Here is a 14,222-nt window from a genome sequence, read left to right as displayed (position 1 = left end):
GGAGCCTGGTTTCAATTTGAAGTGTTTGTGTCTGAGCGGTGTGGGACTTGCCTGGGCACCCCCAGGCCTGCTTCCTGTGGATCATCAATCCTGGGCTTGGTGATAATGGAATCAGGAGGGGCTAGCCTGTCCCAGGGGATGGCAGATTTTGCTGTGGACCCCAAGGTGCAGGCCTTCTGACAGTGATAGTTCCCAGCACTGTTAGCATAAAGCCAGGAGACTTCCAGAAGATTTGGGGCTCCTGTACCTGCTGGGTGGAGTCACCAAGACTCCTTGGAGCACCTGGATCTCCCAGTGTAGGTGTATGTTGGGGGCACTCTTCAGGGCTGGGCACACAGGGACTTGGCTGAGCATGGCCTTGGGGACCTGAACTGGCCCTTCCCTGGCAGGCTCCCAAGGGGTCCTACTGCCTCCAGGCCAGCACTAACAGGTCAAGTGGCCATTGCTAGCCTCTCCAAACCTAAAGGCTGGTGCAAGTGCTGGGAGAACCCTGGTCCCTCACCTGCCTAGCCCCCCAGGTCCTCTGTCCCCCATCCCACAGCTGGTCAGGATTTGGTGGCCTGGACCTCCCTCCTCACAACCACGTGAAGACTCTGTTCATCTCTGTCTCCCCCCCCCAGTGGCCCCTCCATAATGTGTACTCTTTTCTCTTGCAGTCAGCCTTGCCCACCCACTGGAACTGGTTCCAGCTTCCAGGGGGGAAACTGAGGCTCAAGTTAGCAACTTGCCTAGGGGAACCATTTGGAAAGGAGTTGGGCCTGCCTGAGGACTTGGGTCTTCATGACTCCAGCACCCATGCAGCTAACCATGCCCAGCCTCTGGCCACCAAGAGGCCCTGAGCAGCCACTGACGTCGGGACCTTAGAAGGTAGACCAGCCTAGGTCCCAAGGCCTCAGTGGTTCTGTGTGAGAATGGAATGCTCCAGCCCTACCATAGGGTCCTACACACCACAGAGCCCTTCCTGACACTGAGCCACCTTTCCAAGCTCGAGGGTCCCTCCTGAATTCTTTCCTCAGCGAGACCCCCAGAGGCAAGGGCACTGGGGTTTCTGAGCCAACAAGTTTAGGGGCATCTGCACCATGGACCCTGAGCCACCCCCAGGTCTCTACCATGTGCCTGGCTGCTCCTAGTCCAAGGCAGGCAGAGCTTTCTGAACCACCCTGCACCCATGCCCAGCTCAGCATGCCTGGGATGCCTCCTCATTTGTGTGAGCCTCCTGTGGCTGCTGGGACAAATCACCATAAACTTTGTGGCTTACACCACAAACATACATTCTGAGGTCAGGAGTCCAACATGGGGTTCAACCCAAGTGTGGGCAGGGCTGTCCTTTGGGAGGACAGCCTCTAGTGGAGAATCGTTTCCTGCCTTTTCCAGCTTCTAGAGGCACTACAGCCCCTTCCTCCATCTTTTTGTTTGTTTTAATCCTCACCTGAGGATAGTTTTCCAGTGCTTTTCAGAGAGTGTGGAAGGGGGAGAGAGTAACATCGATGTCAGAGAGACCCATCAATTGGTTGCCTCCCACACGAGCCCCCAGACAGGGGTCAGGGATGGAGTCTGCAACTGAGGTATGTGCCCTTGACCGGAATCGAACCTGAGACCCTTCAGTCTGAGGGCCGACCCTCTAACCAGCGCCAAACCAGCCAGGGCCCTTCCTCCATCTTAACAGCCAGCAGCACAGTATCTTCCATCTTTGGCTTTGACCCTCCTGTCTCCCTCTTTTGAGGACCCTATGATGACACTGGACCCCCAAGGGAAATCCAGGGTCACTCCATCTCAGGGGCCTTGACTTAATCCCATCTGCAAAGTCCCTTAGTCAAGTGAGGATGAATGTCTTTAGGGCCACTATTCAGCCCATCACAGAAGACACACCTCCACTCAGCCTGCCTCATCTCTGCCCAACCTTGGAACCTGGACGCCATTCGTAGCCTGAGTGTGAGGAAACAGTTTGAGCCCTGGAATTAGATGATCTCCAACTTCCTCCGATCACTCATTCAACATGCATTTATAGAAGGGCTGCCTCGGATCTGGGGCCACAAGAGAGGAACTTGGCCTGGATGTGGCCTGGGGGTGAGGGTGGGGAAGGGTCAGGCACAGGGACCAAGGCAGGGGATTAAGAGCTTTCTTGTGTGTGTAAATCCTCACCGAGGATATGTTTTTTATTGATTTTAAAGAGAGAGAAAGGGAGAGGGAGAGAGAAAAAAAATCGATGGGTTGCCTCCCTACACACCCCAGTAGGGGATCATACCCAAAGCCCTGCTATGTGCCGATAACCCTCGACCCTTTGGTGCAGGGGACTATGCTCCAAAAAACTGAGCCACACTGGCCAGAGTGGAGTGAGGGCTTTAACTGGGGAAGAGGTACTTGCCACGGAAGACAGTAGGTGGAGAGAAATGACTGGAAGTGGATGGTTCAGCCGTAGACAGCTTTGGTTGAGGAACTACATAGTGGGGGGTGGGGGGTAAAACCTAAGCCTGTGAGGATGGCGGTGGACACCAGAGTAGGGGCCAGTATGTGGCAAAAGGGATCAGGTTTCCCCTCTCCCACCTAAAAAGCTCAAGCAATCGTCCTGAAGTTCCACAGCCAACTACGGGTCTAGAAGGGGTCCCATGAAGAGCAGGGCGGGCGACACCATAGGGTCCGTTCTGCTCCCTGCCCTTTTATCATGAGACACCCCATGGGAAAACCGGAGGGCCCTTCAACTCCAAAGGAAAAAGTCAGCTGAAGGAAAGGCCGCGGGGACAGGGCGGCTGTGGAACTGGGCGCGCTGGGCTGCTCCGGGAGCCCACAGGGCAGGGCGCCAGGCACCCCAGAAAGAGGGAGGATCTTCACCTCGGAGGGCTTCGACCGGTGGAAACCAGCCCAAACCGGGAAGCACCGCCCACGTGGCACAAACTCGGGCTCCAGCACACTCGTGCTGGGGGATGTGGGTGCCCTTGACCTCCCCAGGGGCCCACGGGCGCCCTGTACTTGCAGGAATGGGGACCGGAGTTCGAAGGCCCGCGAGCTCTCGAGGAGTCTAGGGGGTAGAGACCCCGGCCCTGGGGCGGGGACAGGGGCGAAGTGCCTGGGGGCACAGAGGGGCCCTGGGCAAAGGGATGCAGGCGCTCTTCGGCCTCGGGGCGCCGCGGGCACCTACCTGCGGCAGCGCCCGCACCTGCAAGCCCGCTGGACCCGCCCGAAAGCCCGCGGCGAGGGTGGCTGGCGCCCATGTGACCGCGCCCCGCCCCGCCCCGCGCGTGCGCCCTGCCCAGCGCCCCCATTGTTGGCAGGGCGCGCGTCACGGGGGCGGGGCCGGGGCGGGGCGGGCGGCTGGAGGGAGGGCGGCGGGAGGGCGGGAGGGAAGGAGCGTCCGCGCCGCCGCCGCCGCCGCCGCCGAGAGCCCAGCCGCCGCCGCCTAGAGCGAGCAGAGTCGCGCCGCCGCCGCGCCTCCCGCGGCCCCGAGCAGCCCCGCGCCGCCGCGCCCCGCCGCTCCCGCCCCGCCGCTGGATGCCGGCGGCCGGCGGCCGAGCTCTCAGAGGCGGAGGGCGGCGGCGCGGGCGGCGGCGGCGCGGGCGGCCGGCGGCCCATAGGCAGGGGCGCGGGCCCGAGCGCTAGCGCCATGTCCGGCTCCATCGGCCAGCCCGACGGCAGCGGGGGCGCGGGTGGCAACGGGCCCGGGGCGGCGGCCGGCGGGGACCCCAGCCCGGGTGCCCCGCCGCCGCCCGCGTCCGAGGCCGCCGAGGAGGCCGCTCCCGCGCCCCGGCCGCCGCCTGAGCCCGACGACGCGGCCGCCGCGCTGCGCCTGGCGCTGAACCAGCTCTCGGTGCTGGGGCTGGGGGGCGCGGGCGACCAGGACGAGGAGGGGGCCGCCACGGGCGGCGGGGATGGCGCGCCAGCGGTGGCACGGGGCGCGGACGGCGGGGCCGCAGTGGAGCCTACGCCCCCCGACGGGCTTGATGCGGGCGCGCCCGTGGTGGCCGTGACCCCGGGCCCGCTGCCGCTTCTGGAGCCCGACGTGAGCCCCCCGCCGCCGCCCCCGCCTCGGCCGTCGCCGCCCGATGTGTTCGTGGGCTTCACGCCCCACCCCGCGGCCCTGGGCCCCCCGACGCTACTGGCGGAGCAGATGAGTGTGATTGGCAGCCGCAAGAAGAGCGTGAACATGACCGAGTGCGTGCCGGTACCCAGCTCCGAGCACGTCGCCGAGATCGTGGGTCGCCAGGGTGAGTGGCCGCCGTCGGGGGCGCAGAACCGGGGGTCCCTGCGCTGCTGCTCGGGGGGAGGGCCGCCCCAGCCCTGCCCGCAGACTTAGGCCACGCCCCGTGTGGGCTTTGGCCTCAGTGGCCGCCTGTGCCTGCGCCTTTGTCCTGCCTTTGGCCACAAGAGAAAGTTGGGCACAGCCCGCGCTCTGGCCCCACCGCTGCCTTTGTCTGGGCGCCTCCAGCCCGGAAGGGCCCCTATGCCCAGCCTGCTGCCCGGGCCTTGGGCTGTGCCATATTGGAGACCAGGGGCCGTGCTGGGCGGTGGGCTCTCCACACTCAAAACAGGCGTGGGGCGGGCCAACTCGGGTTGGGGGGTTTGGGGGGCGTCCAGTCAGGGTGATGAGAGAAGTTTGGCTACACAAAGAGGGTACATCAGGACTTGCCAGCCGGGAGACCCTGCTGGGGCTGGGGTGGGGGGGCAGAACAGGATGAAAGAGGGTCCCACCCTGCTCTCAGTGAGAGTCGGGAATTTGGGGGCATGTGGAAGGACAAGGACCAGTTATAAAAGGGGCTCCTGGGATCCAACCCCAAGGCCCTAGCCTGGCAGGCAGGCGGGCAACAGGCCCGGGGATGTAGGGGTCCCCTCAGTGGTATTGCCGAGCGTCCCTGTGGCCGCCCCATTGTTCTCTTTGTTAGAGAGCCAGGCTGAGATTTGCAGGGTGACATCAGGCTGGCCGCCGCTCATTGGCCCTGGAGCTGTGGGGCGGGCGGAGGGTGGTGGGCAGTGCCCACATACCCACCCACCCTGTTAGCTGCCTGCCCACCGCCTCAACTTTCTCCTGCCTTTCAGCCCACACTTGCCCCCTCCCTCCTGTCCTCTTTTGGTCAGCCAGGTTCTAGAACTTGGGGTGGGGCCTGGGCGGGGCTTTAGGTAGGGCCAAAGGACACTCAGGCCGCCGGGGGGCAGGGGGTGTCTCAGCCTCTGGGCCCTCAGGAACAGGAGCCAGAGAAGGGTGCGGGGTGGCCTGAATTATAAGGTAACCTGTCATCCTCACCACCACCACAAGCTATGGACAACAGGGATGCTCTGGACACGGTCCTCTGCTAGTTCCAGGTGGGTGGGGTGGCTTGGTCAGCAAGCCCTCTGGTCATTCATTTGTCCTTTCTACATGTGGACACAGGAGTGCCAGGCATGGTGCTGAGACCCACCATCAGGAATGAGAGTGAGAGGAGGACACGTTACTCTCTGAGCCCTGCTGGCTGCTGTCAGGGACAGGCATGCTAGACCCATGCCGGACAGTTCTGCTTCACCACCCTGTTGCCACCTTCCTATATAGGCTCCCCACTTCCCTGCCCCTGTCCCCCATAACTGCACTGGGACATAGAAAAGATAGTTGCCATGTATTGAGTGTCCAGAAACCTGCAGTTGGGCAAGTGTGGATATGGATGCCTGGGGGCCATTTGCCCAAAATCACTAGGCTGATGTGTTGTGCAGTGGAGCATGAGGGTGTGTTCTGTGTGCATATGTGTGTCCTGGCACCTGAGGGTTCCTTCCAGAGAGGCCGCCTCTTATGTCTTACAGGTAGTGATAGGAGTCAGGCAGGGGGCATGTGAACCTGTAGCCTCAGGCTGAGTGGTGTGGAGGAGTGAACCTGGGGCCTCAGGCTCCCCCCGACCTCCTGGGTGTGCATTTGGCACCCAGTTGTTGGGTGCCAGCCTGTATTCTTGGTGGTTGTAGACAACAAAGCAGACTCTAGGCAGTACGGTGTTCCCTGCAGACTGGGGAGGCCCTGTGACCCTGAGCAAATGAAGAGCCCCTCTCTGTAGTGGGGAACACCTCCCTCAGGGTTTTTGTGTGGCTTCTTAAGGTACTGGTTCTAATCCCAGGCTGGCTCCCAGTAGCCACCCCACAAGTAGGCTACTGGGTACCAGGGAGGGAGAGTGAATACCAGGACGGGTTGTATTGCCCAAGCTCCATCTGTGGCTCCCATCCTCTCCCACCCAGTTCTCAAGCATACCCTGGAAGACTGCCCCAGCCCTACCCCTTCCCCTCCTCCCATCACCTACCCCATTCTCCACCCTCTGGGTCTCTGGATGCCAGGACAGCCCCCTTCTTACTGCTCAGGCTCTCCCCAGTGCCGGTAGCTCAGCGTGCCCTCAATTACTCACCCTTTTCTGTCAAATCCCAGGTGCAGCGCCACCCCTCCCCAAGAAGGCACAGGAGGAAGAGGCTTTGAGAAATGAGGCAGGGCTGGGATTTGAACCCTGGTGTCATTGGCTCTGCCTATCCTGTTCCCTGGGATGCTGGTGCACACTAGCCATGGGGATGACCTTGGGCCCTTGCCCTCCCCCCTTGCCATCCATGCCCTGTACCCAGGGCGAGACCCAGTCCATGTCTTTACCAGGGCTGGGCTTGGTCAGGTTAGGTCTTCAGCACCGTGCATAGCACAGTGCCTGCTGCACTGTGAGGAACAAGTGAATGAATGATGATGAAGGCAGGGCTTGGACTGGCAGCCTCCCCCTCCCCCCGGGTCTCCTCTATCTCTGAGATCAGGCTGTGGATGGTGGCGTGGGACGGTTCCCATTATCTGTTCTTCTCTACTCCCCGGGCCTGGCCCTGACCCTGACCCTGTAGGCCTCAGGTGTTCTTTCTGGCAGCCAGGGACACTGCAGGGGTGTTGGGGTCCATGCCTTGGTGTTCTGTCTATCCACTGTGGGGCATAGAAATAAAGAGGTGCCCATGCTTGAGTTGGCAATTGTAGACCTGCCCTGCCTGTGGGGAGCTTTCCATGTCCCTATGTCACAAACAAGCCAGCTTCCCCCCAGACCACCCTAATGTGACATGGCCCACCGAGAACTACATCCCACTTTGGCCTGGCCTGATTGTGGGAACTTGTCCTAGCCCACCTTGCTTTTGAAGCTCTGCCCCTGCTGTTCCCTCTATTGGAGTCCTCCTCTGCCTGCGTCTTCCTTCCCCTCATAACCTTGAGGTTTTGTTGATAAATGTAGCCTGTGGTCACCCGTGGGGCTTGGTTCTCTGAGTGCCCAGGACATGGGTATGGCGAGGACCCCATAATGAGGTCATATGAGTGATGGGAGGCAAAGGGCTGCCCTAGTCTGCTAGGCTCTCCTGGAGACCCTCAGCCTCCCCACTTTGAGGGGAAGGTCTGGCTGTAGTGGAGTGATGGTTGCTAGGGCCTGAGGCAGGACAGTGTCAGCCTCGAGGGCTGTCACCACATTCCCAAACACACCTAGCTCTCTGAGTTGGAATCCTGAGGGCAATGCCCAGGAATCTGCATTTCAGCCTGTGCCCACCTATCAGTGGTGGCCCCCAGAGTTTCCCGGGCATGGGGCTCAGCCCCTGTCACCACCACTGTTTGTTTTGTGTGTTTGTTTGTTAATCCTCACCTAAAGAGGATATTTTTCCATTGCCTTTTTTTTTTTTTTTTAGAGAGAGAGAGTGGGAGGGAAGGGGAGAGAGAGAGAGAGAGAGAGAGAGAGAGAGAAAGAGAGAGAAAGAGAGAGAAACATCGATATAAGAGAGACATATTGATTAGTTGCCTCACAGGTGCCCTCACCGGGGCGGGGATCGAACCTGCATCATAGGTATGCGCCCTTGACCGGGAATCAAATCCACAACCCTTCAGTATGCAGGCTGATGCTCTAACCACTGAGCACACTGGCCAGGGCTCACCACCAACTCTTGCCACACTCTGTCATCTCCATTGGGGCGGGGGGAGGGGGTGGCCCGGGTCACTGGATCCCTGATTTCCTGGACTAGGCAATCCCATCGTCCCAAGCTCTGCCGCTTCTCAGGGTCTTGACAATGGGTTGGGTTTGTGGGCCAACAGGTGTCACAGCTGAAGTGCAGTCAGTAAATTGGGCTCCTCCTGGCCACTAAGGGCTCCACCCAGTGCCACCCAAGGGGAAGCTGCATGGTCTCTCCTCTGCCCTGACCCACCTGAGGGGCTCATCGTTCTAGCCTATGCTTGGGGTCAAGGCCCACTTCTTCATCTGTACAAAAGATCGGGAGGGGGGCATCGGTTGCTTGCATCTCCTTTGGCAAGTCCCCTGCCCTTTCTCCAGGCCTCAATAGCGTCCCTCTCCTCACATGGCTCTGCTAGAAACAAACATTTCCTGGGAAGGAGGTCTGCCTGGGGCCATGGCCCTTTGAGTCTGGCCCCAAATCTGTGAGGTTGGGTGTTTCAGCCCTCCTTTTATGGGTTAGGAAATTGAGGCACAGGAAGGTTCCCTCAAGGGCCCAGGGCAGTCCCCAGTCTACTAGCCCTTAGAGCACAGTCACCTGGCTTCAGGGAGTTCAGAAAGTCAGGCATGATATCAGGAGAAATTCTGGAAGTGTATGCAGGGACCTGGCCCAGTCATGGCTTCCCAGAGGAGGGAGTGCCAGGCTGCAATGTGATGCAGAAAAGGGCCAGGACTGGGGGTGAGAGTGGTAAGGATACTGTTTCTAGTGGGAAAGGTCATGTGAGGTGACAGCGTGGCCAGGGAAGGGGGAGTTTGCCAGGTAGAGTTTGCCAGGTAGGGAGGGGACCATCAGGGCAGGCGTGGGGGCAGCCACAGGTCAGGGTGGGTTAGGGGGGCCAGAGTGCATTTAGAGGATGCCACTGAGGTGACACTGCTATTGGGGGTAGTAGCTAAGGACCCAGGAGGCGAGGCCTGGAGATGGTAGAAAAGCAGCCCCTCCCTCAGAGATATCTGACCCCGATTCATCTGCCCTGCTTTAGCTCAAAGCCCTGATTGGGGAGCTGCTATCTTCCTTGGGACCAGGGTGAGGAAGCCCCCTGCCATCTCTAGGATGAGCAGTCCCCTGGCCTAGGCACCATCTCCTTGATTTCTTCCTGGGCAGACATGCTAATTCTGTTAACTTTTTTTCCCCCTTTATATATATTTTTAAATTTTTTAAAATTAATATGTCTTACTGATTTCAGAGAGGAAGGGAGAGGGAGAGAGAGAGATAGAAACATCAATGGTGAGAGAGTCATTGATCGGCTGCCTCCTGCATGCCCCTTACTGGGGATTAAGCCTGCAACCCGGGCACGTGCCCTGACGGGGAATCGAACCGAGACCTCCTGGATCATAGGTCAGTGCTCAACTGCAGAGCCACACTGGTTGGGCTTCCTTTCTTTTTTTGTTAATCCTCACCCGAGGATACTTTTTCCATCTATGTCCAGAGAGTGGAAAGAGGGAGGAAAGAGACACATCGATTAGTTGCCTCCTGCATGAGGGATCAAACCTGCAACCCAGGTATGTGCCCTTGATGGGAATTGAAACTCTGACCCTTTGGCATGCAGGCAGATGCTCTAACCACTGTGCCACGCCAGCCATGGCATGATCCTGCTAACTTTGTATCTTTCGCTATTGTGAAGTTAGCAACACTGTTACTCCTCTCAATGCCACCTATGTATTGACACAATATCTCTGTGTCCCTCTAACCTCCCCAGAGCCTGAGGCTGGGGAGGTCTCCCAGACTCCTAGGCCTGAACTCAAGATGTCTCAAAAGGCGCGGGGGGGAGGGGGGTATCAGGGACCTGGGCAGGCACCCCTATCAGAGACGCTGAACAGCTGACCCTGCCCCTCCATAGAGTGGGATCCATAGCCCAGGCAGGATGAAGCCAAAGTGCCATGTTCCCAAGTGTCCCTGAGCATCCATCCCTGAGACCAGGACCACCAGGATGTTTGGAGGTGTCCTGAGTTCGGGCCTAGGAGTCTACATCGGGCTGAGACCTCCACTCTCCTTGGACTGGAAGGGTCACTTAGAAGAAAATTGCAGGTGGCTTATGCAATCTGAGCCTTGGTTTCCACACCTGTCAAATGGGGAGTTGGTGTCAGAGGATCTGCATTTGTGTCCTAGGGCTGACATAATCAGTTGAATAACGAAACAATAGAAATTCTCTCAGTTTCGGAGGCTGGAAATCTGAAATCAAGGTGTTGGCAGGGCTGTGCTCTCTCCAGAGGCTCTAGGGGACAGTCTGTCCCATGCTCTCTCTCCCAGCGTCTGGTGGCTGCCAGAAGTGCTTGGTGTCCCTTGGCTTATAGCCACATCACTGCAACTCCTGACTTTCTTGTCACATGGCCGTCTCCTCTGTGTGTCCCTCCTTTTGCGTTCAGGGCCCACTCTACCCCAGTGTGACCTCATCTTAACTAATTACATTTGTAGAGGCCCAATTTCCAAATAAGAGCCCATTCTGATGTTCTGGGTGGACATGAATTTTTAGGGGACACTATTCAACCTACAACAGAGTCCTTGCCTTCTTGCTTTTTTGCCAACCCCAGGGGCGCCCAGGACCAGAGGGGAAACTGAGGTCCCTCATCTAAGGATATGACTGAGTGTCTGAGATTAAATCCCTCAGGGGTACAGCCCACAGGTGGAGGCTCCCAGCTGGCTGACCCCTATAGCTGCTGCCTGGGAAGGGCTGTCCTGGGGAGGGGTCGCAATCCTCACCATGTTCCACTCCCCCTGCTCAGGGTGCAAAATCAAGGCTCTGCGTGCCAAGACGAACACATACATCAAGACGCCGGTGCGTGGAGAGGAGCCTGTCTTCATCGTAACTGGCCGCCAGGAGGACGTGGAGATGGCCAAGCGTGAGATCCTGTCTGCAGCCGAGCATTTCTCTGTGATCCGTGCTACGCGCAGCAAGGCTGGTGGGCTTCCTGGCACGGCGCAGGGCCCACCCAACCTGCCGGGACAGACAACCATCCAGGTGCGTGTGCCCTACCGAGTGGTGGGGCTTGTAGTGGGGCCCAAGGGCGCCACCATCAAGCGCATCCAGCAGCGGACGCACACGTACATCGTGACGCCGGGTCGCGACAAGGAGCCCGTGTTTGCCGTGACGGGCATGCCCGAGAACGTGGACCGGGCCCGCGAGGAGATCGAGGCGCACATCACGCTGCGCACCGGCGCCTTCACCGACGCCGGCCCCGACAGCGACTTCCACGCCAACGGCACCGATGTCTGCCTGGACCTGCTTGGGGCAGCTGCAGGCCTTTGGGCCAAGGCCCCCAACCCTGGGCGGCGGCCCCTCTTGCCCACCGCCAGCCTCCGCGGGGACGGTGCCCTGGGCGCCCCAGGGGGCCCCGAGGCCTTTTACCCGGGCAGCCGGGGAGGACCGCCAGTGCCGGACGCGGGCCCCGCCAGCCCCTATGGCGGCTCGGGCAACGGAGGTTTCACTTTCGGCGGTGACGGCCCGGGGGCCCCCACTGGGCCGCCCGCCCCCGAGGACTGCGACTTCGGCTTCGACTTCCTGGCGCTGGACCTGACGGTGCCTGCGGCGGCCACCATCTGGGCGCCCTTCGAGCGCGCCGCGCCCGTGCCGTCCTTCAGCAGCTGCTCTTCGGTCAACGGGGTCCCCACGCCCCCCGCCCCCGGCGTCCGTCGCAGCAGCGGGGCTGGTACCCCGCGACACTCCCCCACGCTGCCCGAACCCGGTGCCCTGGGCCTGGAGCTCCCGCTGGCCCGCCGAGGGCCCCCCGACCCAGTGGGTGCCCTGCCCTGGCGGCCCCCGCAGGGCTCCCTGTCATCTTTCTCGAGCAGCAGCAGCTTTTCCGCGGCCACCTCGCTGCCCGGCAGCTCCTCCGCTTCCTCGTGCTCCCCCCTGGACTCCAGCGCCTCCGAGAGCAGCCGCAAGCCCGCGGCCGCAGCGTCCTCGGGGCCCGCGGCCCCCGCGGCCTCCGGCGCGCCCGGCGCGGCCCTGGTGCGGGAGTGTGTGGTGTGCGCCGAGGGCGAGGTGATGGCCGCGCTCGTGCCCTGCGGCCACAACCTCTTCTGCATGGACTGCGCTGTGCGCATCTGCGGCAAGAGCGAGCCTGAGTGCCCCGCCTGCCGCACGCCCGCCACCCAGGCCATTCATATCTTTTCCTAACGAGCCGCGCCCTGGGCGCGGGGCCGCCGCGGCCCCTGGATGGGCCTGTGCTCTGGGCCGGGTTGGGGAGGAGAGAGCTGAGGGCAGGGGATGGAGGGGCAGGCCGGGGTGGGGGTGGGGGGCAGGGGCAGTGTGGCCAGTGTTTACAGATGAGCTTTAACTCCGGTCCCAGGCATGGAGACAGTGACCCGGCAGCCCAGTGGCACCTCAGTTCTTAACAAATAACAGTATTGAGTTGACAGGTTAAAATAAACCAGAGAGAAAAGGTCTGTTGCACTTTTTATTTGAGACACTCATACACACACACACCCCCAGGGTGATCTTTTTTAAAAAAAAACAAAACGATTTTTACAACAATCAGTTGTCCTTCTTTTCTATGAAGTGGATTTCTGATTTGACAGTGTTGTTTTTGCGCAGTCTTAGCCTCTGCAGAAAGTTCCACCAGGAGGATGGTGACATTTTTACTCCCTTTTCACTCCCTTTTTGGGGCTAACCGGTCACCTTTTTGTAGGTCAGCCCCAGGAAGGCCTGAGGGGGTGGGGGGAGGGGAGCAAGGGACATCCCAACCAGAAATTTCTAACTTTTTTATTTTTAATTATTAATCCCCTTCTGCTGTGGTTTATGTTGTCCGTTTTTAATTTTTTTTTAATTGTTTTTTTTAAACTTTTACTTTTTACCTCTTGTGTATATGTAGCAAATTTATAGGGAAATATGTATGTACTTTATGGAATAAATTTTAAGAACTAAAATATATTTTATTTTAAAGTAACGGACCTTTAATCTTACGCAGCTAAATTACTGATTATATATTTGCTGAGCTGACTTAAGGGTTCAGAAAATTGTATCAAGAGTTTTATTTTTTGACTCCAAAGCCTTCTTAATAAAGTCTTTTTATGACATGCGAGCCCTTGGCGTGGTGTGGGGCGGGTGGGCATGGAGAGGTCGGGTTGGGGGAGGGACCCTCAGACCCAGCTCTGTATCCTCCATCTTCCAGATAAAGGAATTTGACTCAGGTTACCCCCATTCCAGGCTCTACCGCAAGCCAGGTGCTGTGCCCTGTTCCAGATTAGGTCTGTTGGAGAGGTGGTCCAGCCAGGCCCTCCTTTCCTGAGGCTCAGGTCCTCCATATCCCTGGGTCCAGCCAACTGTGGAGTCAGTTATGGCCACTGTGGAAGTGGCAGTGCCAGGCTGTCTCTTTTTGGGGCACATTCCAGCTCTGTGGTGGGGGGGGGGCCCAGTCCCCACAGGATGGGATCCCCCCATCACTGCAAATGGGGATACAGAGGTCTAGCAATCTGCCACCTGGGTCCTAACACATCCCACCCCAAAAGGATGTCTGAGTGATGAGCCACAGCTGTCCCCCTCTCACCTTAGGTCTAGTTGGGACCTGGCCCATTGGGCCACCAGACAGTTCAGGGCTGGTTGGCATGGAGGTGAGGACCAGGGTGGCCAGGGGTTGGGTCATCAGTAGTTGGGCGCCACCAAAGTTCTGAAGGAAGAAAGCACTGGAGTCAAGGGAGGGTGGAGTGTGGAAGGTGGTGACAGGGAGGGGCTCCAGGGATAAGAGTCTCCACTGGCTGCTGGCTTGAGGAGTGAGCAATGAGGCGAGGTCTGGGGGACAGCCACTAGAAAACTAGGATATCCAGGAGGGCTTCCAAGAGGAGGCAAGGGACTTGGGACAACAGGTCAGGAGGGGCAACAGAAAGGTGGAGAGAAAGCCACAGACAGACAGGAAAACCCAAGGAAAGTGAACCCAGTAAGTGTCAGCCACATTAGACCCTCTGGCTGATGAGTGGAAGCACCTGGACCGCTAAATCCTATCTAGAGCTTCAGGGCATGGGGTGGGTCTCAGGAAGAGCCATACACATGAGGGGTTCCAGCCCTGTCTGGAATTTCCCCATCTGTAAAACAAGGTTCTCCCACATCCACACTCCCAACTCTGGTGAGGCTCAGGGGGAGTCAAGTGGGTTGAATCATGGTCCCAAAAGATATATCCCCCAGAACCTGAGACTGGAACCTTATTTGGAAAGAGTGTCTTTGCAGATATATAATTAAGGCTCTTGAGATGAGCTCAACCTGGATTGGGGTGGCCCTAAATCCAATGACGAGTGTCCTTATAAGGGGCAGAAGAGGAGAGACAGACCTGCAGAGGGAAGATTTTCAA

At 59.1% G+C, this 14,222-nt stretch overlaps 1 protein-coding gene across 1 annotated transcript; it reads left to right on the top strand.

Annotated features, from left to right (window-relative positions):
* The first annotated feature begins 3,558 nt into the window (after positions 1 to 3,558).
* MEX3D (mex-3 RNA binding family member D) lies at positions 3,559 to 12,955 on the top strand. The gene is made up of 2 exons (XM_016209676.2): positions 3,559 to 4,199; positions 10,665 to 12,955. The coding sequence occupies exons 1-2, from the start codon at positions 3,599 to 3,601 to the stop codon at positions 12,056 to 12,058; spliced, it is 1,995 nt and encodes a 664-aa protein (XP_016065162.2). The 5' UTR covers positions 3,559 to 3,598; the 3' UTR covers positions 12,059 to 12,955.
* The last annotated feature ends 1,267 nt before the right edge of the window (positions 12,956 to 14,222 follow it).

The sequence above is a fragment of the Miniopterus natalensis genome, chromosome 4, assembly GCF_054644295.1.
Source record: "Miniopterus natalensis isolate mMinNat1 chromosome 4, mMinNat1.hap1, whole genome shotgun sequence".
Taxonomy (NCBI): Eukaryota; Metazoa; Chordata; class Mammalia; order Chiroptera; family Miniopteridae; genus Miniopterus; species Miniopterus natalensis.
Note: the sequence above shows the minus strand (reverse complement) of the source record. Positions and strands in the feature narration are given on the sequence as shown.

What these genes read in the sequence shown, in the direction of transcription:
- MEX3D (XM_016209676.2), top strand. Translation starts at nt 3,599, where the DNA reads ATGTCCGGCTCCATCGGCCAGCCCGACGGCAGCGGGGGCGCGGGTGGC. An exon ending in CGAGATCGTGGGTCGCCAGG is followed by an intron (nt 4,200 to 10,664) that starts GTGAGTGGCCGC and finishes CCCCCTGCTCAG; the next exon opens with GGTGCAAAATCAAGGCTCTG.